This window comes from Paramisgurnus dabryanus, chromosome 5, assembly GCF_030506205.2.
Source record: "Paramisgurnus dabryanus chromosome 5, PD_genome_1.1, whole genome shotgun sequence".
Classification (NCBI taxonomy): domain Eukaryota; kingdom Metazoa; phylum Chordata; class Actinopteri; order Cypriniformes; family Cobitidae; genus Paramisgurnus; species Paramisgurnus dabryanus.
This window is the reverse complement of record NC_133341.1, coordinates 33,920,637-33,948,247: the sequence shown is the minus strand read 5'-3', so window position 1 is coordinate 33,948,247 and position 27,611 is coordinate 33,920,637. Positions and strand designations below refer to the sequence as shown.

Here is a 27,611-nt window from a genome sequence, read left to right as displayed (position 1 = left end):
TGTAGTAAAATAAAAATATGAAAGATGTGTTTGACTAAATTCTGATTGGGTGGGCAGACAGACGTTTGGGTGGGCTAGAGACGGCCCTGTTCATTTATGCTATAATTCATGGATGAATATGTTAATAAATGCATCTGATGTTATTGATTTACTGCTGATGTTTTCAGTGAAAGATGCTTTAGTGTCGAGTCACAGCGTCCTCTTGAGTCTTTATTATTCCTCACATCTTGTTTCAAATGCTGTTAGTTGTTTTTATGATTAAATTCGTCTTTATCTTTAAAACTCTTTAAATACACACAGACAGTGTGACAATAACATATGTTTGTGTGTGTGTGTGTGTGTGTGTGTGTGTGTGTTGGGATTAAATTAGTATTAAGCGTGTAATGGTCCAGTGAAGTTAATCTGTTATCAGGTCAAACATATGAATCATTTACTATCAGTCAGAAACAAACTTGTCAAGCCTTATTTGTTTGTTTGCATGTAGAGATTTTTAAAAAGGGTGTGACATCTGTGATGGGGTGGCAGGGGGGTGATGTTCTCGGCCCTTTCTCAGCGCTGGCACGCACGGCCGATTGGCCTGTAATTTATGCGTCTCCTCAGGGGAGGATAATTGTCGAGTCGGACGAGCTTTGACCTGTGACCGATCCCGCTGGCATCCGCAGGCAGCCTCGACTCTCCAACTGCTGTCAGGAGCCTGTGACAATAGAGTCGACAGATTGGCCCTTTATGGGCTTTTGAGGCGCCTGTCATATGGGGGGACAGTTGGTGAATGGAGCTCATTGTATGTCATCAGTCAGGGGCCCTGCAACAATGAGACCCTTAAAAAAAACAAACTGAGGAAGTGAAAGCGAGCGATGAGAGCCGAGGTCAGCGCTCCTCTTGACCTTTATCATCCTGAATCCTTACACTACTGTGTGTGTGCTTTCATTTACAGTTTGATTTGTAAGATTGTGTAGTAAAGTCATATGAGATGCTGGTTGGGTGGATAGAGATACAGTGAACATACAGTATGAGCAAAGCTTTCCTTCTGAGCTCAGGATAAAGAAAGAAATGAGATATTCTTGGCTTTTCAAGGCAATATTGAAATCCCCAGCAGTGTGTCAGGAAAGAGACGGATATTTTACATTTATACTCGTGTTTAGTAAAGAGAAGCTTAAGGGTATTATGGATAAGGATACATCGCTGACACGAGTCAGAATATACATCTTCACTTCTGCCACAGGTGTATTTCTACTGATGTGGAGTTTTGGGTTAGGGTTGTATCTGTGAGAAAATCTTTGGTGATGTTTCTTTATCTGTGCCCTTAAATCCTAAAAAATGCTCACGCTCATGAATAATAAACTATGATCTATAATAATTCAGTTTATATACTACTTTATATTACTGTGTTGACCTGAAATGTTTTAAAATCTTTTCAGTCATCAGAAATATCTCCATGACTGTGTGTTTATTACTAATGCATTTACTAATGCTCTCTTATGATTGGCTGATGACCGTGTATATCAAGTGAAAAAGTGAAGAATAATATTAATTTAATGAATAATATCACTGTAATAATACATTGTCAAGAAAGCAACAAACAAAACAGCTTTTATGTCATTGAATTTCTTAACTGGTATTTTATGTCAGAATAATTCATATTTTGTTGTTATAGTTTATGAAATAGCTGTGTTGAAAAAGTGCTGTTTATCTATGCATTTACTCACGCATTAACTTTATCAAACTGCGACAGCTCACAGAGGTAAAAAATAATTAATTAATCTACACAGACATTTATTTAGATGTTTTTAGTAAAATAATGTTTATCTAGTAAATGTTAATATAACTTAGGGGAAATCTTGTTAAAAGTAAGCTATATGTGGTACATGTGGTGTGCTTCAGCCTTTAATGGGCCTGGTATACTTTTTTTTCAAAGTATACTCACTTGGGCTTCACTGCGGCTAAAAAAATTGATAAATGAAGAAAAGTAGCGGATCCATCTTTGCAAACAAAGTGTAGAACAAACGACAAGAAAACAAAGAACAGAAATCAAACATTATAGTGATGAAAATGATCCACAGCTTTTTGTTCTTGAAAGAATTGTTTGAAGTGGAGTTTCCAATTTCAATATTTTCATCAATCCGATATTACAATACCGATACCTGATGATGGGGACATATCATGCAAATCTGACTTTATGTTGAAGTGCTATAATTGGGTCCCCAGTGCTTCTGTCAACCTAGAAAATGTAAAAAAAAGATCAACCCAGTAACTTAGTTTTGTCAAACCATTCTCTGCAAGCATGTGAAAAAAATAGCTTCTTTAAATCTGGCTCCCCTTGTGATGTCAGAAGGGGATCTTATTACAATAATATCACCCCTTAATCTGCACTATTTAACCACGGCACAGCGATTTAGTGCAGAGAGAGAGAAAATAATTGACAGCACAATTGAGTTTCAATTTCAACAAACCACCATTATGGTGATCATCAGTGTTTGTATTTCAAAGGACACACCCAAAAAGGGCACATTTTTATCTGTGGGGTATTTTGAGCTAAAACTTCACATACACACTCTGGGGACACCAAAGATTTATTTGACATCTTAAAGTCTTGTGAAATGTCCTGTTTAAATATTAGGGAAAATATCTGTAAACAGATCTATCGGTCGATCTCTAATGATGATGTTTTCTGCAAGTGTTGTTTTGAGTTGTGTAGTGGTGAATGTTAAACACACACACATGTGATGATGTAAAGTAGTTGATCTTTGATGAAGGTTTTATGGGTTAAATCACTGTCTTACAGGAACTCAAGGGTTTGTCCACTGATTTTGGTCGAGTCTGTTCTCTGTTTTTCTCGAATAACTCAACGTGATCCTCATACGAATCATATTCATGTGATATATTGTTATGTTATTTGTGTGTTGTTTGTTTTTCAGAGCAGTCAGGTTAGACTTGTGTAAAGAAATCACTTGGGAATTGGCTGAATAACACAAATGTGAGATTTGAGGTCTGTGTTGTGCTGTCTCGTGTCTAATCGGATCCCAGGCGTTTCTGGCTGTAGGAGCGAATGGGAAAGAGGGGTGAAATTGAAAAATCAATGTGGCATAGCAAGATGGCTGACAGGGTTTTGGGAACAGGTGCAGGTTTAGAAAATGGCTGGAGAAAAGTGTTGTCAGAAGCCGTTGTCCTGCGTGTCATTTAAGATTGATGTGTTGATGCTGTCAGAATAAGAGCTGAAGAATAAATGCATGTGTTCACTTCTGACTGTGACCGTGTGTGCGTCTGTGTGCTTCAGTATATTGTGTGTTGTGTGTCTGATGTTGGTCATTTGATCAGTGTTGTTATGATTATAGCTGCTCTTCATTTAAACTAAATATCTTATGTGTGTCGACACAACAGGGATGATAAATGTAAACTCATGCTGGACTTGTGTTGGATCTAACAGGGCACAAACACAGCTGTTGAGTTAAATTTAACCAGGAAATGTCATGAAACAACAACACCCAGCATTTTGGGTTGAAATAACCGACCATAGGTTAAATTACAGCCTAATAGGTTGTGTTCATCCACTTCTTGACCCAACACTGGGTTGAAAATAACCCATCATCAGCTTTAGTGATTGTTACAGAAACAGAAACATGAAGACAGCGCTAAAGAGTTTGTTTTTGTGCTCTTTATTGTGTTTTCATCACTTTATTTATCAAATGTTATTAGCAGTATAGTTTAATAACGCTCTTCTTCTTTCACTGCTTAATAATGTGATGAACAAAACTTTTCTGTAAAAGCATCTATCATTGTAGAAATCTTTATACAACATCTTCATTGTTACTTTAGCTGTTTTGTCTGCTTCCTGAAATGTATTATTGATTGAGTTTTCTCTTGGATATGAATGTCAAGACACAGCGTCGTGTAAGATCTGTACTGTAGTAGCTCTGTTCAGTTCAGACAAAGACCTTTGAAAGATCAGCTGAGGAGATCTTCAGAAGAGTCTCAGTGTGACCCAAGAGGTCTCAGACTTCTGATCTGATGAGTTCTCGTACACCCTGTGGTCTGATGTTTAGTCGTCTGATCCGATGAGATCTCACGCACCGTGCGGCCTGATGTTTAGTCGTCTGATCCGATGAGATCTCACCCACCGTGCGGCCTGATGTTTAGTCGTCTGATCCGATGAGATCTCGCGCACCCTGCGGTCTGATGTTTAGTCGTCTGATCCGATGAGATCTCACGCACCGTGTGGCCTGATGTTTAGTCGTCTGATCCGATGAGATCTTGCGCACCCTGTGGTCTGATGTTTAGTCGTCTGATCCGATGAGATCTCACGCACCGTGCGGCCTGATGTTTAGTCGTCTGATCCGATGAGATCTCACGCACCGTGTGGCCTGATGTTTAGTCGTCTGATCCGATGAGATCTCACGCACCGTGCGGCCTGATGTTTAGTTGTCTGATCCGATGAGATCTCACGCACCGTGCGGTCTGATGTTTAGTTGTCTGATCCGATGAGATCTCACGCACCGTGCGGTCTGATGTTTAGTCGTCTGATCTGATGCAATTTCGTGCACAGTGCGGTCTGATGTTTAGTCGTCTGATCCGATGAGATCTTGCGCACCCTGCGGTAGGGCTGGGCGATATGACTCAAAAAATTATCGAGAAAATGTTTTCCATATCAGTCGATATCGATAATTATCATGATAAATAACAAATCTTTACTCCTGTCAAATTTAAAGGCAGATTTTTGCTCCTGAATGAAAATTGTAAAAACCAGACAGTTAATAATGGTTTTAAACTACTTTTTATTCAGAACATGACAAATACAAAAACTAAAATCTTGTTTTAATGCATCTGTATTAAATGTAAATCTATTTGTTATGAAATCAACACATTTCTGACACAAAAGCAGCAGACTACTGTCCCTTTAAGACCCAAGACAGACTGCTTTAAGTTTCAATATACTGAGTAACAGCTGTTTATGTTCACTTAAACAAGAAAGAAAACTTAGTTCAGTGATCACGCGTGTGTTATACATATACGAGCTATACACGCTGATAAATGGATGTCAAGGGTGTCACTTTGCTGTGGGAGCGCACATACCCAAACACTATATTCACTGCAGTGGTGGATCTGCTGCTTTTCCTCAGTTTCCTGAATTTGTGAATGTCCTGTAAATATACTTTTAAAGCTGGGCGGACGTGTGCGTGCGCAAGGCGGACGCTGAATGAAAGTAAAGTATACTGCACGCACCTGTGTCTGCTGTGTTTGACGAACCCTGTTTGCGCGTCCAACATTACACACAAGAAAATGTTTCCGCGCATTTGGATTCCGTGATTCCGTCCGCGTTATCCGCATCGCGAAAATCATAGGTCTCTACTAATAAATGAATAACTTGCCTCATCTTCCACTCCTTCAAGTCTGACTGTCACTGTGATTGTAAACCAAGAGCGCGTGCCGCATCCGGAAGTGCTCGCGCAACATTACGCACAGTGCTTAAACATTATCGATCACTTATCGAACTGTCCTTATCGTTTTATCGAAAAAGTTTATATCGGTAAAATTATCGTTATCGAATTATCGCCCAGCCCTACCCTGCGGTCTGATGTTTAGTCGTCTGTTCTGATGAGATCTCACGCACAGTGCGGTCTGATGTTTAGTCATCTGATCTGATGCAATTTTGTGCACAGTGCGGTCTGATGTTTAGTCGTCTGATCCGATGAGATCTTGCGCACCCTGTGGTCTGATGTTTAGTCATCTGATCCGATGAGATTTCACGCACCGTGCGGCCTGATGTTTAGTCGTCTGATCCGATGAGATCTCACGCACCGTGCGGCCTGATGTTTAGTCGTCTGATCCGATGAGATCTTGCGCACCCTGCGGTCTGATGTTTAGTCGTCTGTTCTGATGAGATCTCACGCACCGTGCGGCCTGATGTTTAGTCGTCTGATCCGATGAGATCTTGCGCACCCTGCGGTCTGATGTTTAGTCGTCTGTTCTGATGAGATCTCGCGCACAGTGCGGTCTGATGTTTAGTCATCTGATCTGATGCAATTTCGTGCACAGTGCGGCCTGATGTTTAGTCGTCTGATCCGATGCGATGTCCCGCATCCTGTGGTCTGATGTTTGGTCGTCTGATCCAATGCGATCTCGTGCACCGTGCAGTCTGATGTTTAGTCGTCTGATCCGATGAGATCTCACGCACCGTGCGGCCTGATGTTTAGTCGTCTGATCCGATGAGATCTCACGCACCGTGCGGCCTGATGTTTAGTCGTCTGATCCGATGAGATCTTGCGCACCCTGCGGTCTGATGTTTAGTCGTCTGTTCTGATGAGATCTCGCGCACAGTGCCGTCTGATGTTTAGTCATCTGATCTGATGCAATTTCGTGTACAGTGCGGCCTGATGTTTAGTCGTTTGATCCGATGCGATGTCCCGCATCCTGTGGTCTGATGTTTAGTCGTCTGATCCGATGCGATCTTGCACACAATGTTGTCTGATGTGTTTAGTCGTCTGATCCGATGTGATCTCGTGCACCGTGTGGTCTGATGTTTAGTCGTCTGATCCGATGTGATCTCGTGCACTGTGTGGTCTGATGTTTAGTCGTCTGATCCGATGTGATCTCGTGCACCGTGTGGTCTGATGTTTAGTCGTCTGATCCGATGCGATCTTGTGCACCGTGCGGTCTGATGTTTAGTCGTCTGATCCGATGTGATCTCGTGCACCGTGTGGTCTGATGTTTAGTCGTCTGATCCGATGCGATCTTGCACACAATGCTGTCTGATGTGTTTAGTCGTCTGATCCGATGTGATCTCGTGCACTGCGTGGTCTGATGTTTAGTCGTCTGATCCGATGTGATCTCGTGCACCGTGTGGTCTGATGTTTAGTCGTCTGATCCGATGTGATCTCGTGCACCGTGTGGTCTGATGTTTAGTCGTCTGATCCGATGCGATCTCGTGCACCGTGCGGTCTGATGTTTAGTCATCTGATCCAATGCGATCTCATGCACCGTGCGGTCTGATGTTTAGTCGTCTGATCCGATGCGATCTCGTTAGGTTATGAGAGGTTTGTCCATACACATGAACACACACAACACACATGGCTGTAATTGAAGAGGTTAAATAATTTATGAGGCAGTTGCAATGTTCCCTCTAATTTTTTTCAGCACTGAGCAAATAATTGTTTTTCTGAGCACACATTTCAGTACTGTGAGGAATTCGCAACCACACAACCTGCCGAAAATGAACACGAGCCTGCGTTAACCATAGGAGATTCAAAGAGATGACAGTGTAGCGTGTAACGGGGTTTAGTGTATACACACGTATAATGTTCAATGTGGGCCTGTGTATAAATCCCAATACATGTAATTAACACTCTCTTTGAATTTACCAGGTACCTGGGTTTAGCAGATTGAACCGTTCACCTCAAGCTGAAAATCAGTTCTCATATACTACAGTGCAAATAAATAAATAAATAAAATACTTGTAAAAGTGTAACACTGTTTCATTTTGTTTGTAATCCAAATTCATGATTCACTTAAATGACTCTGTTGGGTTGAATTCATGAATCAATTGATTCGGTTCAAAGGACCGTTTGTTCCTTTATATAGTTCAAATAGTTCAGTTCAAAGTCAGTGTCCTTTAAAGAAAATCCAAGAAAATACGGAAAATGAAGTTTCAGCGAATTCACGTCCTAGTAGTTGTCCGAAACAAAAAGGAAAAATATCCTCCTACCAGTTCTGATGAATTCAAAGCACAGCTCTGGTTGGCTCGCCTTTTTGTATACACCTTCACTTAATTGTCTCGCGTGTCCAAGATGGAGCAGGAGAACTTTACAGATGTTCGAAATTCTCACAAAAAAACCCAGCCTTGTAAAAACACAAGGCAGAACAGTAATTAATCTTCAGTTCAAAAGATTTATCAATAAGCATCATGTAAACATTTCAAATAACATCCTAACTCAGGGTTTCAACACTTATTGAACATATTGACACTTAAAATTTTCTTTTTTAATCACATTTACGTTACTTGACTGTTAACTTTCAAATGTAAATAGCTTCAGCTCGTTCGTTATATACCAACGGCCAATGTAAACAAACTAATAAAACTCATAGTTTGCTGCCAAATTTGCAACACTTATGCCACAATGTCAAGTTAATATTTAGAATATAACTCACCAAAGCATACATTTTAACTTCTTATTTAAAAGAAGAAGTTCATTCGCAGTGTTTTGATGCTCTGTGATTCTGCATCTGCCTCCGTTCTAATTCTCTATTTTGCTCTCTCCTCACTCTAGCGACAGCTTTTCCAAGTTATCGCATCACTTCAGGAATCCAATAATTTGTTTTAAATCACTGTTTTGAATCTGAACTTTTTCCTCTTAATAAATATTTTAGTTTCTTGAGATCGACCCGTGCAGCTGCTCATCTGGCTCGCTCTCACTCTGTGCTCGTGCGTGCTGGCAGCGTCACTGTGTGAACTGAATGCGCTGCTACCATTGGCTCATAAAAGTGTCTGTCACCGTAGCAAGATCAGCGATTGGTTGAAAGTTTCTTCTCCTTCTAGAACACTCGCCTTCTCTCTCTCTTAATTCTTTTACAACAGCAAATGCATCAATGTTTATGTGCGGTCTGAAAAATGTGCGCGGTCTGACAAATCTATTGCGCGGCCACTTTGGCTGGCCTGCGCGGCCGCGCACGCGCGCAGCTTAGAGGGAACATTGGGCAGTTGGCTGTACTAGTTAGTGTCTGGTTTGATTGATATTGGGTTTTGGATCAATATTCTGGTATCTGTCAGCAGAGGATATATCCAGGAGTCGATTAGATTCGATGTTATTGATGTGTGGTTCTTCTCTTGAGCTGATTGTTCTTCTCTGAGCTGAGATTGCTGTGCGTCCAGTGAATCTTAATATGAGAGGACTTTGTGTTTGTCCTCACTTCTGTTCTTCATGTTTTTACTCACTACATCATCTTTTCCCACAATCCATCTGTCTTTTCCATCTGATGCGTGACAGAAACTGTTCACCCTAATCCATCTGTCCGAGTCTTCAGTCTGATCACAGTGAACTGTTGTTATTCAGTTAAAGATGAACGATTGTAATGACTGTAATGATTTGTGTTACACAACTACTACAACAACAACAACAACATCTCTACCTGTTTGTGTGTTCATATGTGTGTGTGTGTGTTCATGAGTTGTTGCACATTGTTTCTTGTGAGAGATTCTCTTACATTTATAGACAGACGGTTGAAGTTACAGCAGAACAATCTGAGACTTCTTTCAGTTCAAGGTTAATTAAGTTTTGCTTTTTTAAATGAGTTTTTATTTTATTATTTCTTCCAAATGTGCTGTTCATTTTAGTTTAGTTTTTGTTAACTTAACGTCATAAAGATTTCTGTTTAGTTTTAGTAATTATAATTAAGCGGGAGCAGTATGTTGCTAGTTCATCAGTAGTCTAGTGAGCTATAGATGCAAGTACAGTCGCTATTGTTTCTGCAGTGTAGATAACAGACAAGACACAAACATAACTAAGCATGCAGATGAAACTGGTTAAATCATACAGATACCTAAAAATAACTAATCAGTACATTTATCTTAGATTTTTTGTTTTGAACAATCAGTGGCTTTTGAATCTTCATCAATAAAAACACTCTTTCTCACATTAGTAAGTGTATTTTGTATCTGTTGTCTAGGTAACTATGCAGTGATTGTAAGTAGATAGATAGTAACAAAAGTGACTATTTATCAGGCTAACATAGACTAGCTGACCTGACTGGAAAGATGATCTGTTGATGTGTGTCTAAACCAGTGGTCTGATCTCTAACATGGTGCCCGCGGGAGTCTGTGAGGTACCCGCCAAACAGATTATATTAATAGCATCAATATTCATATTTATTTATGCCATATTTTTATATTAGCTTGGCTTCTTTGTATGTTTATTTTTAAGCAATAATAAAACATATCAACAAGTAATATAAAATAAAGTAAAGTAAAACAATAAAGATTTTGAGTAGACTATCAAAAAGTAGCCCTCCAGATTGTTTTATCTCTTGTGGTAGCCCTTGTTCACAAAAAGGTTAGAGACCCCTGATCTAAACACCATATTTTACACATAACTGATAATATTATTTCTTTGAAATCGATTTTTAACAGTTTTATTTATGGGGTAGAATCAAGTAAACTTTATAGACTTTTCCCGTATTGACGTCTCCTAATTCACTTACATGAAGAGCCATCTACAGGTGTTTCCCGAGTATTTTTTTGCATTTGAATGAAAGCTTGTTAATTACAAAATCTCATATTTATTTTTCATCATTCTTTTTTGAGTAAGTTTTCAATTGAGGTTGTTTTCTTTTTTCAAGTGTTATTAAAACTCTTTAGTGTAAATCGTAGCGTATAGCATAAGATCAGAAGAGCGAGAGACTGAAGATTACCTGTAGATGTCTGTGTGTCAGGTGTGTGACAACATTACCAGCGTCCAGAGGGTTTCTGTCTTTCTGTCAGACACAGACTGGTTTAATAATGACTTGAGGATTATGTGAGTTAAACCTGTTTGACTCTTAGTTGTCTATCAGTACAATGACTCCCAGGACTCCACAATTATTTTTCCAATAATCCATCAGCGGTTACAAGCATTGTCTTGTTTTTGCTTCAAATCAAAGATACAAAATTGTGTATTTTTTGTGGTTCCCATAAAGCTTTATCTCAGCTGAAAACAACATTTCTGTATAAAACTCTTGACTTTATACTGCAAAATATGTAGATATGAAGAGTTTGGTTCCAAAATTAGATAATTATGTTTTTATTATGCTACTGTAGCTGTATTTTTTTTTAGTTATGAAGGCTTAAATCTAAATAAACCAACTGCAGTTTGATTGAAATTAATTGGAATTCACAATAAAAAAAACTGATAAAAAAATGTAAAAAATTGAGGAACCAAACTCTTCATATATACAAAAACATAAGTAGCTTAAAAGTGTAGGGAGACTTTGATGCATTCACTGTTTCTATGGCTTTGATTGGTGGATCTTTCTTCAGGATTGTGGGTAATGTAGTTTTTTACTTTGACACTGGGCTGTTAAACACAGTTTTAATAATGACGTTGAAATATCAGCGCTTCAGACTGCATCTAAAATTGTCACATTTGGGACCAAACATATTAATTTGCGAGTGATATGGATTTTGTCGAGGTCACCACCACAAGTGACGATGGCAATTTACTGTACATGTTATGATTGTAAAATCCGCATGCTATAACTAATGTGCATGTTTTGCACGCAGCAGTAGCTTATCACATTGAATTCAAGAGGTTTCATGCTTGATGATCATTAAACACAGAAAGTGTTAGTGAGATTTGTTTTTAAACGGGCAGAGAAATAGCGGGGAAAATGGATTTCATGACCGGCAGAAGAAACTATTTCAAAAGAGGCTGTCAGAAAAGACAGCAATAGTCACAATCATAAAATGCTGATGATCATGTACAGTATTTGTGAAAATAGTAAGCATAGCTTTTTGTATTTATTTGTATTAAAATAGTAACCACAAATGCTTACCACATTAACTATAGTTTAACCATGGCTTTTGTATTTAAAGAATGGTTATTTAAATGGTAATAAAGATGAATGATGGTTCACTTTTAAAAATACTAAAACTGTGGTTAATTTCCTAGGAAAAGAAGGCAGAATTACGTACACATTAAATTTCATCTTTAAATAATAATTTTGCTCCTGTTTTTTTTAGTTGATGTTTTGTCCAATAATATATGAGTACGCTTGTAATATTGTGGTAGCTCAGTATTGAAAGAGTTAAGTGTTATAACTGAAGATTGAATCCTTATTGGAGGAAATGAATGTGATTTTTAAAATCTAGAGCTGTGGTAATATCAATCTAACTCAGAGTAAATGATTGGAGAGCTCAGCGGCTGATCTCAGCACAATAGTTTCAGTCGTGTCGCTCAGGTAATTAATATTTATCAGTCAGGTTAGTAATTTGGTGTGGTTTGTTTTGTGAAGACGGATATAAATCACGTGTAGTAGACAGAGAGTTATAAAGAGGAGAGAGGGGGTTGAAGCTGTCGAGTCAATGTCTTTGATAAGGACACATGCTAATTTCCAAAACCTTCATGCTGAGATATTGAGATGGATTATTGGAGCCACCTGACGTTTCATTAAGTCTTATCGTTCCCTTTCAGTCGGTCACTACGACGTCACGTCGTGACCGACGAATTGGGAACCGCTCCGCGGGTGACCTATCTACTTCGAGAAACTATAAAAACGCCAATGAACTTGGCATGCAGGTATTTGCATAATGCCGGCGCCGCCCCGCCAGGTGCGTATATAAGCCGCAGGTGCACAATACCAAATTAGCTTTTATTGCTTCGAAGCCGGCAGACATCTGCTCTCGAGAAGCTTTCTATCTGATCTTCGTAGATCCTGTTCTGGAAGGGAAGAAAATAAGATCTCAGCTTGCTGAAGTTGGTTGGGCAAAGACACCTCAGCGGAGGCTCGCAGTGTTTTTTCTCCACCCTTTCTCTCTCTCTCTCTGTCTCTTTAATTTAGGACTTGAGTTCGAGTGAGTGCGTTGCCTCTCCCTGTGTGTTTCACCAGCTCGCACAAAAGAGTGATTTCCCTAAAAGAGCAGCACGTTTGAGCTTTGTGTCTTTTTAAAGACAGCCACTCATTCGTGTCACGGTCGGGGTCGTCTTTTTAAAGATGGATTTCCGTCCGTGTTCGGTTTCTGGATGCGGTGTGTTCATCGCCCCCCGGGATGGCCACCAGCGTTGTCTTTCGTGTCTGGGGCTCCAGCACGCAGAGGCAGCGTTGCGTGATAGTTCATGCTCCATCTGTGAGGGCATGACTATGGCGGATTTGCGGAGACGGGTGTCGTTTCTCCGGGAACGGCGCCCGCCTTCCAAGTCTGGTGCTGCTAAGAGCGCAGCTACCAGACTTGCGAAGGATGATCTCCGTATAACGGTGCTGGGTCGGTCTGCTGGTTCGTCCAGCAGCTCCCAGCGCCCTGATCCGTTGCCAGCGGAGGTCCCGATGGAGACGAGCGGCCCGTGTTCTACGGTGTCCTCGCGCTCTGTCGAGCCTCCACCCGACGCGATGTCCACCGTAACATCGGAAGGGGGGTTGTCAGCCTCGGACGTCGATCCGGATCCGCTCCCGCCTTCGGGCCAGGTTGCGGCTTCTGCGTTCGACCCCGAGATGGCAGCCATGCTCGCCCGGGCGGCGGAGGCGGTCGGCTTGGAGTGGACTAAACCTCCCCCACCTGAACCGTCCCGCCTCGATGATTGGTTCTTCGGGGGTGCCAGGGCTTCTCAGTCCTCGCCCCCGGTGCCTTTCTTCCCCGAGGTGCATGAAGAGCTGACGCGGTCGTGGAAAACCCCGTTTTCCGCCCGGAACCGACCGTTTCAGCCTTCACCCCTCACCTCTCTCGAGGGTGGAGATGTCAAGGGGTACACTGGTATCCCGTCAGTGGAGCGGCCGGTCGCGATGCAGTTGTGTCCGGCCGGTGTCGCTTCCTCCTGGCGGGACCAGCCTACTCTCCCCTCACGGGCCTGTAGGCAGTCTTCGGCGCTGTCCGGTGCTGCTTACAAGGCTTGTGGGGAGGCAGCCTCTGCCCTGCATGCCATGGCATTGCTGCAGGTCCACCAGGCTAAGGCTCTGAGGGACCTGCACGCGGGAGGTCACGACTCGGCGGAGTTCTCTGAACTGCGTGCGGCTACGGATCTGGCGCTCCGTGCGACCAAGGTCACCGCACGCGCCGTCGGGCGTGCGATGTCTACCCTGGTAGTCCAGGAACGCCATCTCTGGCTGTGTCTGGCGGACATGAAGGATGCTGATAAGACCCGGCTCCTGAATGCTCCGGTTTCCCAGACCGGCCTGTTCGGCGAGACGGTCGAGGAGTTTGCCCAGCAATTCTCCGCGGCCAAGAAGCAGACTGAGGCCATCGCTCAGATCATGCCACGTCGGAAGCGTCCTGCGCCTGCCCCGTCCACGTCGGCACCTCAGCCTGCTCCTCGCCGAGGGCGTCCTGCGGCGGCCGCCTCCGTTCCTCCCCGGGGCTCTTCTAAGAAGCGAGGAACCGGTCGTCAGCAGCCCGCCCCGCCCGCTCAGCCCGCTTCAAAGGGTGGAAAAAGAAAATCGAAGCGGCCCTGAGACGGGCGACCTAGAGATGGAGGGGATCGCTCTTCGGGAGATGGTGAAAGCACCACTCCCCCCACCGGAGGAGGGCCGGTTGGGGAATCCTTTGTTTCAATTTTCTGTTCCGCCGACTTTTCAGTCGGCACCCACAATTCCACAAAAAGAGCGAATTCCACTTCCATCTCTAGGTCTTCAGATGAGCGCCGGAGACACGAGCGGGCTCATAACCCCCCCTCGTTCTCCGACTCATCAGAGGAGTACGAGAGCAACGCACGGGCTCATAACCCCATCGCGCTCTCTGACTTCTCAGGGGAAAGAAGACAATCACGGGCTCATAACCCATCGTCTTCCTCCCCCTTCGCCAGAGGGTGCATCGAGTGGCGTGAGGTGTCTTCAGCAGAGCCTCCCTTACTCACCCACCCAGCAGCGGACTCAGGTGAGTGTTATCATGCACAACACTGCTGTCGGTGCGGCCAATACGCACACACCGGCGATCACCTCCGTTGCGCCCGCCGCGGGTACACCGATCGTGCCTTTAGTCCCTCTCGCACGGTGTCTGGGGGCGTGGGAACAGCTTCCCAGCCCGTCGCGTTGGCTTTTACGCACGATTCGTCTCGGCTACGCGATCCAATTTGCCCGGCGTCCCCCCAAATTCTCCGGCGTTCGTTTCACTGCGGTGAGAGCTGCCGATGCGCACGTCCTCCGTGCAGAGATCGCTGTCCTACTGGCGAAGGACGCGATCGAGCCGGTCCCTCCAGCCGAGATGAGGTCGGGGTTTTACAGCCCTTACTTTATTGTACCCAAGAAAAGCGGCGGCTTGCGACCGATCCTGGACCTGCGTTCGCTGAACCGTGCACTTCACAGAATGCCGTTCAAGATGCTGACGCCCAAGCGCATATTTCCATGCATTCGTCCAAACGATTGGTTCGCATCCATCGACCTGAAGGACGCGTACTTCCACGTATCGATTCTCCCCCGGCACAGGCCGTTTCTCCGCTTTGCGTTCGAGGGGCGAGCATACCAGTACAAAGTCCTCCCATTCGGGCTCTCTCTGTCTCCCCGTGTATTCACCAAAGTAGTGGAGGGGGCTTTAAAACCCCTGAGAGAGAGAGGTGTGCGCATTCTCGCGTATTTAGACGATTGGCTCATAATAGCTCAAACACGTCAGACGCTGTGCGATCACAGAGATTTAACTCTGAAACACCTCGCTCGTTTGGGTCTTCGGGTCAACTGGGAAAAGAGCAAGCTTTGCCCCGTGCAGAGAATCTCTTTTCTCGGTATGGAACTGGACTCGATCGATTTGACAGCTCGTCTAACAGAAGCGCGTGTACAGTCGATTCTGACTTGCCTGAATACATTCAAGAGCAAGAGCGCGGTCCCGCTGAAACAATTTCAGAAGCTTTTGGGGCATATGGCAGCAGCCGCAGCTGTAACTCCGCTCGGACTGCTCCATATGCGACCGCTTCAGCATTGGCTTCACGATCGAGTCCCGAGGAGAGCGTGGCTGCGCGGCATTCACCGTGTTATCATTACACCTGCGTGTCGTCGCACTTTCACTCCGTGGTCAGACCGTGCGTTTCTCCGAGCCGGTGTGCCTCTGAGACAGGTCTCCAGGCATGCAATAGTATGCACAGATGCTTCGGACACGGGGTGGGGGGCCACGTACGATGGGCTTGCGGCTTCGGGGGTCTGGACGGCACCCCAGCTGCATTGGCACATAAATTGCCGAGAAATGTGGGCTGTATATCTTGCGCTCGTCCGTTTCAGCAACGAGTTACAGGGCAAAGATGTATTAGTTCGCACAGACAACACTGCGACCGTGGCGTACATCAATCGTCAAGGCGGTTTACGCTCGCGTCACCTGTCGCATCTCGCCCGTCATCTCCTCACTTGGAGTCAGAAGAATTTGAGGTCTCTTCGTGCCATTTACATCCCGGGCACGCTCAATGTAGAGGCGGATGCGCTCTCTCGGGCTGCGCGTCCCGGCGAATGGCGACTCCACCCCATTGCGGTTCAGCAGATTTGGAGACGTTTCGGCAAAGCGCAGATAGATCTGTTTGCTTCCCCAGAGACGACCCATTGTCGCCTGTTCTATTCACTAGCCGACGACTCGCTCGGCGTGGATGCATTGGCACACAGCTGGCCGCGAAACATGCGCAAATACGCGTTCCCTCCGGTGAGCCTCATTGCGCAAACCCTATGCAAAATCCGGGAGGACGAGGAGAGCGTGCTGTTGGTGGCACCGTATTGGACAACCAGGAGTTGGTTTCCAGAACTCTCTCTCCTCGCGACAGCCCCTCCTTGGAAGATTCCCCTGAGGAAGGACCTTCTTTCTCAACAAGGGGGCACATTATGGCACCCGCGCCCCGACCTGTGGAACCTCCATGTGTGGTCTCTGGACGGGGCACGGAGGATTTGAGTGATTTACCGCAAGAGGTATCTAACACTATTGCTGCAGCGCGAGCGCCGTCTACGAGACAGGCTTACGCGCTTAAATGGAACCTGTTTGTCGACTGGTGTTCTTCCCAAAGTGAAAACCCCCGAGAATGCCCGATTAGTGTTGTGCTTTTATATCTCCAGCGCCGTTTGGAGAATAGGCTGTCACCATCCACTATTAAAGTCGATATCGCTGCGATATCAGCTCACCATTCACCCGTAAACGGTAGAACAGTGGGTCAGCACGACCTGGTCATTAGATTTCTCAGAGGCGCTCGAAGACTGAATCCTTCGCGTCCTCCCTCTATTCCTCCTTGGGACCTGTCCTTGGTGCTGAAATCACTCCAGGAAGCCCCATTTGAGCCTCTGCATAGTGTGAGTGTTAAATTTCTTACTATGAAAACATTAACTCTCCTTGCTTTGGCTTCTGTTAAGAGGATAGGGGATATTCATGCATTTTCGGTCGACGAATCGTGCCTTCAGTTCGGGCCGGCTGCATCCAGCGTAACACTGAGACCCCGGCCCGGCTTTGTGCCCAAAGTTCCCACCACTCCTTTCAGAGATCAAGTGGTGAACCTCCAAGCGCTGCCTTTGGAGGAGGCAGACCCAGCCATGGCTTTGTTATGCCCTGTTCGTGCACTACGTGTGTATATAGACAGGACGCAAAGTTTTAGGACCTCAGATCAGCTCTTTGTTTGTTACGGTGGTCAGCAGAAAGGAAAAGCTGTCACCAAGCAGAGGATGTCCCATTGGATTGTGGATACTATAGCCCTTGCATATCAAAAGCAAAATGTGCCTTGTCCATTTAATTTACGTGCTCACTCTACACGCAGTGTGGCATCATCTTGGGCACTGGCTCGCGGATCCTCGCTAACAGATATTTGTAGAGCTGCAGGCTGGGCGACACCTAATACGTTCACAAGATTCTATAGTGTTCGTGTCGAACCGGTTTCCACTCGGGTTCTTTCTACTAACTAGTTAAGAATGCCGAGGGTCGGCTCGTGTGTCGGCTTGGAGCCTCTATTTTGGTGCTGCACATCTGCACCAATATGGAAGGCCATCGGGGCAAAAACGTCTAAAAAATTGTTTTTGCCTCTCCTCCACCGCCCTGATAGCTGGTGTTGCGGAGCATCCGCTGTCAACCTATCACTGATGTATTCTCTGTAAACCTGTGTAGGCTAGGCGTCCACATTTGTCCCCTACGTGGGGTTCATTTGTGTGTATACTCCGTGGGGTACTAATCCTCCACGTTTTCCTTAGCAGAGCCTGCTCTGCATCTCTCTGCATACTATGTTTTGTTCAGAGACTTTTTATGAGCAACCTATCGGTTGTTTCATATTTTATGTCATCCATTCAACCTTCTTAGGGGATGGCTTCCGCAGTGTTCTAGCTCCGCTCAGTTTAGACGCTTCCCCAGTTCGCTGCTTCACTATCGTGGGTTAAGGAACAGGTAGTGACCGGCCTTCTGCATTTCGCCTTAGGTTCCGCCCCTTACGTGGAGGGCGGAGGGCTTTTACAGACACTGGAAGGGTTCAGCTGCAGTGGCGTTTTGGTAGGGATTCCCAATTCGTCGGTCACGACGTGACGTCGTAGTGACCGACTGAAAGGGAACGTCTCGGTTACGTATGTAACCCTCGTTCCCTGAAGGAAGGGAACGGAGACGTCACGTCCCGTCGCCACAGTTTGCTGTTCCATTGCTGTTTTTTAGGCCGGGCACTGTTGCTCGGCTTCTCAGCAATAATATAGCTAATTTGGTATTGTGCACCTGCGGCTTATATACGCACCTGGCGGGGCGGCGCCGGCATTATGCAAATGCCTGCATGCCAAGTTCATTGGCGTTTTTATAGTTTCTCGAAGTAGATAGGTCACCCGCGGAGCGGTTCCCAATTCGTCGGTCACGACGTGACGTCTCCGTTCCCTTCCTTCAGGGAACGAGGGTTACATACGTAACCGAGACGTTCCCTCCTGGATCTGAAGGGTTCATTCGCTTCAGACCGACAATTTACTGTCGCACAGACGCTTCATTTACAAAACACATTCACTGGTAAGGGCCGAGCCGTACTTTCTACCAGATTCTCTCAATGTTCCTGTCACATTATAGAAACTCTTTAATTATCATGAATGAAAATAATTAAAAACAATACCTAACATAATGATCATTTATAAATGCAGTCAGTGCAGGTTTCTGTCATCGTTTAAAGTGTCGTTTCAGTCAATTGTTTGTAAACACATTATTAATGTTATAAATCTATTGCTGAAACATGTTATAAAGACTGTGACCTTTGCCGTACTGAATTGAGGAGTAACACCATTAAACAGTTTTTTCACATTTCTAGGCCCTATCATACACCCGGCACACGTCCAGCGTGTTTAAATAGCAAATGCATTTGCACCCATTTTAGCGCCCATGGGTGTTCTGATCTGAAAATGAGGTGTGTTCAGGTGCATTGTTGGCGTGTTGCTATTTTGAGACAACTAAAATAGACTACGCCACTGACCAACAAAAACCTGCTCTGAAGTCTTAAATCAATGGCGCAATATTGTTTTTGTTATTAATATGCATCTATAAACAGGACAACAACGCTTGTTTGCTTATCACACACATGGATGCACAGCAGCACACAAACATTATTAAATATAAAAAATTAAAAGATTAAAATGTAAAAGATTATTATTGAGTCACTTGGACATAAATGAGGACCGATTACGAGACATTAGAAGGCGTAAAGAGCTGCTTCACCTGTAGCCTGGTACATAATTAAATGTTTTGCTTTAAACAAATGCAAATATTGCATCTACTGTTAAATGTTTTTTAATGCTACTCCACAGATTTATTGTAAATGATGACTTTGTATCTGTGGATATGGTGAGATGAGAACCATTTTTAAGCAATGCATTTTAAAACATTTCGGCTCTCCACACATTTGTAAATTCTTTATCGCCTGTTTGTTGCAACATATTTTTACAGTACAAACCTACAAAAAATATCGATTTCAATACAAATGAAAACAACACAATTTTTAAATCTTAAACTGGTGATCTTCTTCCTCCGTTTAGTTTTTCAGTTTATAAAATCTGCCATCTAAGCATGGGGCCAGCACAACTGGCTTTTAAAAGGGATGAGAGATGAGACTCTCATTGGTTTATTGCACGATACGCCTAAAACACACACATTTCTCATTATGAAAATAGGAACAACCCTTTTAGACACAAACCATTTTCCCCATCGTTGATTTAGCAAAAGTGTATTTGGTCAGACCCTTTTAGACTGTGCGCAGTGTGCTTTAGATGAGTGCTCGGTTGCATGAAACTCCTTAATTGAGGGTTTCCCTAACGTTAGGGATTTCTTTAAGAGCGTTGCAATAAAGGTCTTTACTGTCAACTTGTTACCTCAACTGTAGCTATAGTTACAAAATCTCACAGCGTAAACAAATCAATGCATGCTTAACAGACAGCGGATTTGTGTACAATGAAACGTCACAAATAAACAGACTGTAAATACAGCATGTATAAAACCTCAAAGTAATTCAAACTTAAAGCACTTTAGATGACTGACGATTAAAACGTTATTCTACTAATAAATGTGCATCACTTTTCTCCAAGAGATTATTTTGATCGTTATGCTACGAACACACCAAACGCGGGGCATTGCGTTACTAAAGGACCTTCATGCAACTGGGCACAGGTGCTTAGATGGTTAAAATAGGGCCCACCCTCTGTGTTCAGGATTATTTGGGCGGGGCTAAAATGGTGGCTCGATGATGCACTTGAGCCACTGCTTGTGGCCCCGCCCCTAACACAATCACAAGCATCCATTCAGGTTGTAGTGGTATTTCCAAGAGCGGGCATGGTTTCAGTGCTGATAGCAGACACGGATTGAGACCAGAGAATGTTGCCAGTTTTTCCAAGAATTTGATATTTTTTTATTTATTTGCCATATTTTACCATTTACATTTGTCAGGCTGTGTTATATTACATTTACACAGACTTTAAGGTCAGATTAACACAGCCTGTCTTTGTTTGCATAAACGTGTGTGTATATGTGCGTGCGTGTGTGTGTGTGTGCGCATGTGTGTTGAGACCCATCTGTGTTACAGACTCACACTATGTCTCATCTGGTGTCCTCACCCTGATCTCCTGGGAGGCGTTAGCGGTGTAACCTCACTCAGACTGTGTTCATCATTTGTCTTCAGTCTCTGTACTTTATCATGATGTCAGCGAGGCATAAATCAAAGCAATGCATTGACTGCGCTTTTATCATCCTAAAGTTTTAAGGTCTTGTGTGTCTGCCAGCCACAGTGGTACTTTAGATTTTATAACGTTCTCAATATCCACAACTGTATTAGTCTGTAATCTAGAGTACAAGAGTAAGGACAGATCCACAGACAGCAGTTATTCTTCCGCAGGGATTCTGCTTTGACGTGTTGATGCAGTATAGTTGGGCTTTAGGTGAGTCTCAGGTGCAGTAAACGCTCAGCTATTTGAAAACACTCTCACATAATGAAAAGGTGGCAGGCTGGATTCTGACTGATGTCTAAACACCGTCTGGCTACCTGCCAGTGTGATCACAGCTTCTCATCACTTCAGTCTCCTAAAAGACTTGACAAAATACAGACTGAACTTTGAAACCGAGAGGCCATTTAGGTCCTCTTAAAAACACAGATTATTGAACGTTAAAGTAAAGAAAGAAACATCAGTAAAGGCTGCTTTACTGAATGAATGGAGGTAGACTTTGTGATCCTGACAGCACACCACACATCAACAGAAAGTCTCTCGCAGTCAAACGTCACACATGGCAGATAACGGACATAAGAAATGGCATTAATTCTATGTTGACTGCATTTTACGTCTCTGATGTCCATCTCACTTTGGACTGTGTCATGACTGTGGATGTTATGCTTTCATCTGTCATTTGCTTTCTGATTGGTTATCATTTCATTGCCACGGCACGATCGACAGCGTGTGTGTGTGTTTATCACTTTGTAATGCACTGAATAGGGGCCACGTGTTTGAAGACCATCCAACATTAGAAAAATTAATCCATATGACTCCAATGGGTTGATATTTGTCTTTTGAAATGATATGTTTGTGAGAGAAAATGATTTGTATTTCGGGTGCATTTAGGGAATGATACGTTTGATGGTAAATAAATCTAAATCAATAATGGCAGCACACCAGCTCCACATCAGCATGCAAGACGATCACTTATTCTCATGTGTATTATGACACATATGAAAGCTAGTCAAAAGACTTGTTTGAACTAGGGATGCTCCAATTGATCAGATCAGTATTAGTCAATCATCACATTAAATGACTTGATCAGTACTGGTTAAATTTGCCAATTTTGCAATTTGAGACCATTTTTACGCAGGGCAAACATTTATAAATGTTTTATTTTCAGTACTTAAAACAGGAATAACAGGAATTTTAAAAGGATATTGAATTTCCCTTTGTAGAATGAATATTTGTTGTGCTTATTTATTTAATTCTCCAATAATAATAATAATATATCTGATTAAATAATAAAACAAAGGCAACATCTGTGCTATAACTTTATCTAGAAAAAGAGTGAACAGTTACAGTCGTCAAAGAGCGCTCATATTAGCTTGAAGCATTGGTATCGGCCGATCATGACAGCAAGAAATCAGTACTCGGTATTGACAGCAAAAATCCTTATCAGAGCGTCCCTCATGAAATCAATTTTTGATCTAAATGTCTTTACATTTAAAAGCAATGATAGAGATTGTGTGTCACTTTCAGAAATGTTTTTATGAAGGACATGTAAGCACATTTCACTTGATAATGAGATGGATTTTAAAACACAAGAATGTACAGAAGGGCGGGGCTTAAGTTTGTTCTCAGTGATTTGATTGGATTGTGTAATTGTCTTTGTCTGATAGTTAAAGGTCTCTGTGTTATGAGACAGACAGAAAAGTCATTCAGTTATTACATTCTGATGAAAGAGTATGAAGTGATGTGAATGTGATAGACATTTCAATCAATGAGGGGACCGATTAAACGGTAACCACGGTGACGATCAATAATGAAGAGATGAGAAGATGCTGAGAGGTGTGTGATGAGTTTAACACAAACATATTGTAGAAAGGTTATAGAGAGTTCAGTTTAAACACACGCAGGCTTTGAAATCGATGCCTTGCTGGAGTGTTTCACACAGGATTCACATTCGATGTCCATGCAGGTGTTTCAGAGCGAGAGCTCACGTTTATAATATTTACACAATATATCGTTTTGTTTCAGCAGTATACTGAAGTCATCTTTGAGATGAGAATGAGAGACATCTTTTACATCAAACTGAAACACCGGCTTTATTTCATTCCTTTAATCTTTCTGCACCAATTCAGTCCAGTGTTCAGTAGAGCCTCAGGTCAGCAGCACCTGTTACCAGTGCTCTCTCTCTCTCTCTCTCTCTCTCTCTCTCTCTCTCTCTCATGGTTTATAGTTCAAAAAGCACATTATTTTCCACATATCATACATTATTGTTGCTCCAGATTTCACTCTCTTCCTCAAACAGTTAGATTTTGTACAAATGTCAACCGGTAAATGTGACGCTCCTTACCATGTTTGAAAGATTCACTCACAATGCAATGCTAACAGGAGTTAACTTACAGGCTGAGGAATTATGATAATGTCGGTCTTTACTACATCAACAATCCCAGAAAGTAAACTGTTGCCAACAATCTGTGTGTTTGTTGTAGTCCAAGAAAAGAGTTTTACGTTAGAGACGATAACTCGCGTCATTGTTTACTTTAGGGTTTGTATCTTTTGCAAATCATTACAAAATATGTGAATCAAAACTTTCAGAGGTGGAGTTAAAGATGACATTTTGATAAAAGATTATGAAGACAAATTCTTAAATGTTTTGGTAAAACATGAGACATTTTAATTGGATGAGTATCTCTCTAACCCACTTCATTCATTATAATCATAATGACAGATGCTTTATCATGCACATTATTTTATTTGCATATATTGAAATAAACTTTAATTGTAAAACAATTAACATGAAGTGATATATCATGTAATCAAGAAACCGAAGTAAATGACTTAATTATATAAATACATAAAGTCAAACCCGTAAACACAGACAGAAGTGCAGTGTGTTTATATCCTGTAGTGAGTCATCGTAATAATGTCATCATAAAGATCCCACGCTCCACACCAGCACTACAATCATGATGATGAAAAACATGAAAACATGTCAATATTGTCAACATCACAATTTGGCCTTTGTCAAAGTCACTCAGATTCTTACGCTTGCTCATTTTTCAAAGTGTTTGTCCTCAAAGTTGATGTGTTAGAAGCAGGAAAAATGGGCAAGCGTAAGAGTGACTTGACAAGGGCCAAAATGTGATTGCTAGACGACATCTCTAAACCTGCTAGACAACTGAGTCAGAGCATCTCTAAACCTGCTAGACAACTGAGTCAGAGCATCTCTAAACCTGCTAGACGACTGAGTTAGAGCATCTCTAAACCTGCTAGACGACTGAGCATCTCTAAACCTGCTAACCTACTGAGTTAGAGCATCTCTAAACCTGCTAGACGACTGAGTCAACTCAGAGCATCTCTAAACCTGCTAGACGACTGAGTCAGAGCATCTCTAAACCTGCTAGACAACTGAGTCAGAGCATCTCTAAACCTGCTAGACGACTGAGTTAGAGCATCTCTAAACCTGCTAGACAACTGAGTCAGAGCATCATCTCTAAACCTGCAGCTCTTGTGAGGTGATCCCAGTCTGCAGTGGTCAGTACCTACAGTATCAAAAGTGGTCCTAAACCTGTGAACCAGCGACAGGGTCATGGGGGACCAAAGCTCATTGATGCTCGTGTGGTCCGATCCATCAGACTGTAGCTGTAATTGCTGAAGAAGTGAATGGTGGTTCTGATAGAAAGGTCTAGTGGAGTTCATGCGACGGGTCAGGGCTGATTTGGTGGAAAAAGGGGGACCTACACAAAAATAGGCAGGTGGTCGTAATGTTATGCCTGATTGGTGTAAAGACGGTTTCATTGGATGCACGTGCATTGTCACGGTTACGCGTCTGAATGTAACTTAACTTCCGGTTTCTGTTTGTTTAATGGTTTGACGAGTTGCTGAACTGAACTCTGTAACAAATACCTAATGAAAAATAACAAATGTTTTGGTTTATTAAAGACGAGGAGAGACGGGGATCATGGATCAGTGATATGTGAAGGGAGGTTTGGCAGCCGATCTGTAGATAAGATTGTATAGATTATATACCTGTAGTACACATGATTTTACACATTAACATTAGTAAAGTGTAGTTTTTGATATGCTTTAGCTATGATTTAAACTAAGGTAAACAACTTGTTGTTTATTTTGCTTGTTATTAGAAATAATCTACTGTAAAAGGACTCTGTTGTTATTGATTCATTTTTGAGTTTTTCCGGAAGTTACATTTGTTTCACGAAAGCCGTTTGTTTGTTTGTTGTTACTGTTAAAGCGTCTATATACAGTACAGGTACTGCTCTTCTACATGTAGTTTTTAATGTAGGTTCATGAGGAGCCTAAACATTCAGGCCTGTCAATCATCATTGCCAATCCTTTTCCATCATCCCTCCTCCTTCCCATCCTCCTCTGAACCTTCAGAGCTCCCTTTAAAGACAGCAAGCCGAGTTTATTTACCATTAATGAATGCACAGGCTAACTGCTGTGTTTTCTTGTCAGTCATGTAAAGATTGTATTGGGTCTATGTAAAGATGATGTTATTTTCACTGTTACATGACATCTTGTTGTTTTTCTTTGCTGTACGAGTAAAAACCTAGCTCTCGTTCTTGATGCGGTTTGTCAACACGAGAGCACACATGTACTGTGTCCACAGGCTCTTAACTTAACACATTATCATTCATAAAGACACAAAGGATTGTGGGTAATGCTGCTGTGCTGAGTGATGATCTTCAGACTGATGAATGATGAGATATTACCTGATCCTCAGCATGAATAAATTAGCATTTGAATGTGCAGCGTCTGTATGGTCTTTCTGAATACGGCATGGACACTTTGTGAAGCGTTACAGGTTTGCTGCTTAAATGAAAGCGAGGAGATGCATTAATGCATTTAAATGAAAAAAATGTGCCGCTCATTGTGCTGAGAAAGCAGTTCAATTACAGGAGACATGTTCATTCAGGCAGCACCATGAAATATGCATGTGAGGTCACACGTGTGTTCAAACAAAAATGAGCATCTACTGTATACATTAAACTCAAGCGTCCATACGTTCACATGTGTGTGTATAATCTACACAGTAATGAACAGAAATCATCCTGATAAACTAACACACAACTACTGGGTTTCTTCTTCTCTCTCTTTATTTTTTTTATCTTCTTTATCAAATCTTTCATTGTGTGATTGGCGAGATTTTCTTGTGTATTTAGACTTTAGTGCCATGACTGTATGCAGTTTGAAGCTTTTCTAAGATATTTTATGGACACACATTGTTCTTGTTATCAGTTAAAGAAACTGAATTTGTGACTTTAGTCTCTGACTCTTCAGTATAATCTGATATTTTGTGTGTTTTTGTGTAATAAAGAAGCCTATTAGTTTCTTTTTCTGTGCAGACGAGATGTTCAGAGATGCTCTTCTGTATCTGATGTTTGTTGATCTTTTCTCCGAGTCATGTTTTCAAATGAATGATCCGATTTAAATAAATGATTTCTGATGTGCTCTCGGTCTCTTACCCACAGGCTCAGATCCTCTGCGAGCGTTCGTGGAGCTTCGCTTCGTGATGGAACCGCAGGACGCTGTGACGGTACGCGGAGGATTCCTGCAGCTGGACTGTCAGGCTCGATCCGATCAGGGTGTTCCCATCATCTCGTGGAAGAAGGACGGCATTCTTCTGAGCGCTGTGGTGGATGACAGGAGACGTCAGTTGTCTAATGGATCTTTACTGGTACAGAACATCATTCACTCGCGTCATCATCGGCCGGACGAGGGCTCTTATCAGTGTCTGGCTACGCTGGAGGGTGTGGGAGCCATCGTCAGCCGAACGGCCAGGGTCATCGTATCTGGTGAGACACAAAGTTAAAGAAACTCTGTTTGCTTTGCTTCAAATTGTTTCACTTTGTATAGCAGATGTCTGAAATTAACATGAAAGTCAAGTTATCTTACAGCGGAGGCATTTATTACACGACAGCATAACAAATACGTAAACAAACAGGCTTAAAATATTGATTTCGTTGTTAAGTTCATGAGTCTAATATTCTTTTCTGATTGTTTTATTGTGTATTTGCACTCCGTCCTTGTTTACAGGTCAATGGTGGTGTTTGCTTTAAGGCTCCAGTTTTATTTACTCTGAAAGTGTGTTGATGTTGTTTACTTATTAGTGACATGTGTAGTATGGTTAATTAGTTTCATTGCCTTAACTTAGGTTTATACTAATAAATATCAGCAAAAAGTCTAAGACTTTGCTAAGGTTGTGTTCTCTCAGATTTACACAAATTGACAGTATGCAGTTTATCACAGCAGTATGATAATGTCACACACGCGCGCACACACACACACACAGATACACACGCATGCATGCACACACACACACACACACACACATGTGCAGACACACATGTGCAGACACACACACACACACACACAGATACACACACATGCATGCATGCACGCACACACACACACACACACACATGCAGTCACAAACACATCCAGACACCCATGCAGAAACACACAGACACGCTCTCAGACACACACAGACACGCGTGCAGACACACACAGACACGCACACAGACACGCTTGCAGACACACACACGCACTCAGACACACACATAGGGTGAAGATAATTAGATTATTTAAATATTCACAGGATGTCTCATTATCATATCATTAACCTCATGCAGTACGTTCTGTATCCCATTAATAACATCATCAATTCACTGTACAGTCCCATAACCTCTCATATTTTCACATCATCAGCATGAGGATACAGCATGAGTGACCTCCTCATCCTAAAGATTGTGTTCATCTGAAAACACGAGTTGAGTGAATCAGTCGGCCTGAAGCGTCCGGTGAGGGCTCAGAAATCATCT

The 27,611-nt window shown here is 42.8% G+C and overlaps 1 protein-coding gene and 1 long non-coding RNA gene across 6 annotated transcripts in view; one reads left to right on the top strand and one right to left on the bottom strand.

The window, feature by feature from the left end:
- The window catches only part of dcc (DCC netrin 1 receptor), a 234,782-nt gene that overhangs the window by 88,639 nt on the left and 118,532 nt on the right, over positions 1-27,611 (top strand). For all 5 annotated transcript variants that reach the window (XM_065251235.2, XM_065251236.1, XM_065251234.1 and 2 more), the window contains one exon: positions 26,262-26,585. In XM_065251235.2, coding sequence (XP_065107307.1) covers positions 26,303-26,585 — 283 coding nt within the window. In that variant the 5' untranslated portion in view covers positions 26,262-26,302. The remainder of the gene's footprint in view (positions 1-26,261; positions 26,586-27,611) is intronic.
- On the bottom strand, positions 7,736-8,678 carry LOC135732178 (uncharacterized). Its single transcript, XR_010526719.1, has 2 exons — positions 8,140-8,678; positions 7,736-7,830 (listed from the first exon to the last, which is right to left on the bottom strand). It is a non-coding gene; the product is annotated as an uncharacterized lncRNA (long non-coding RNA).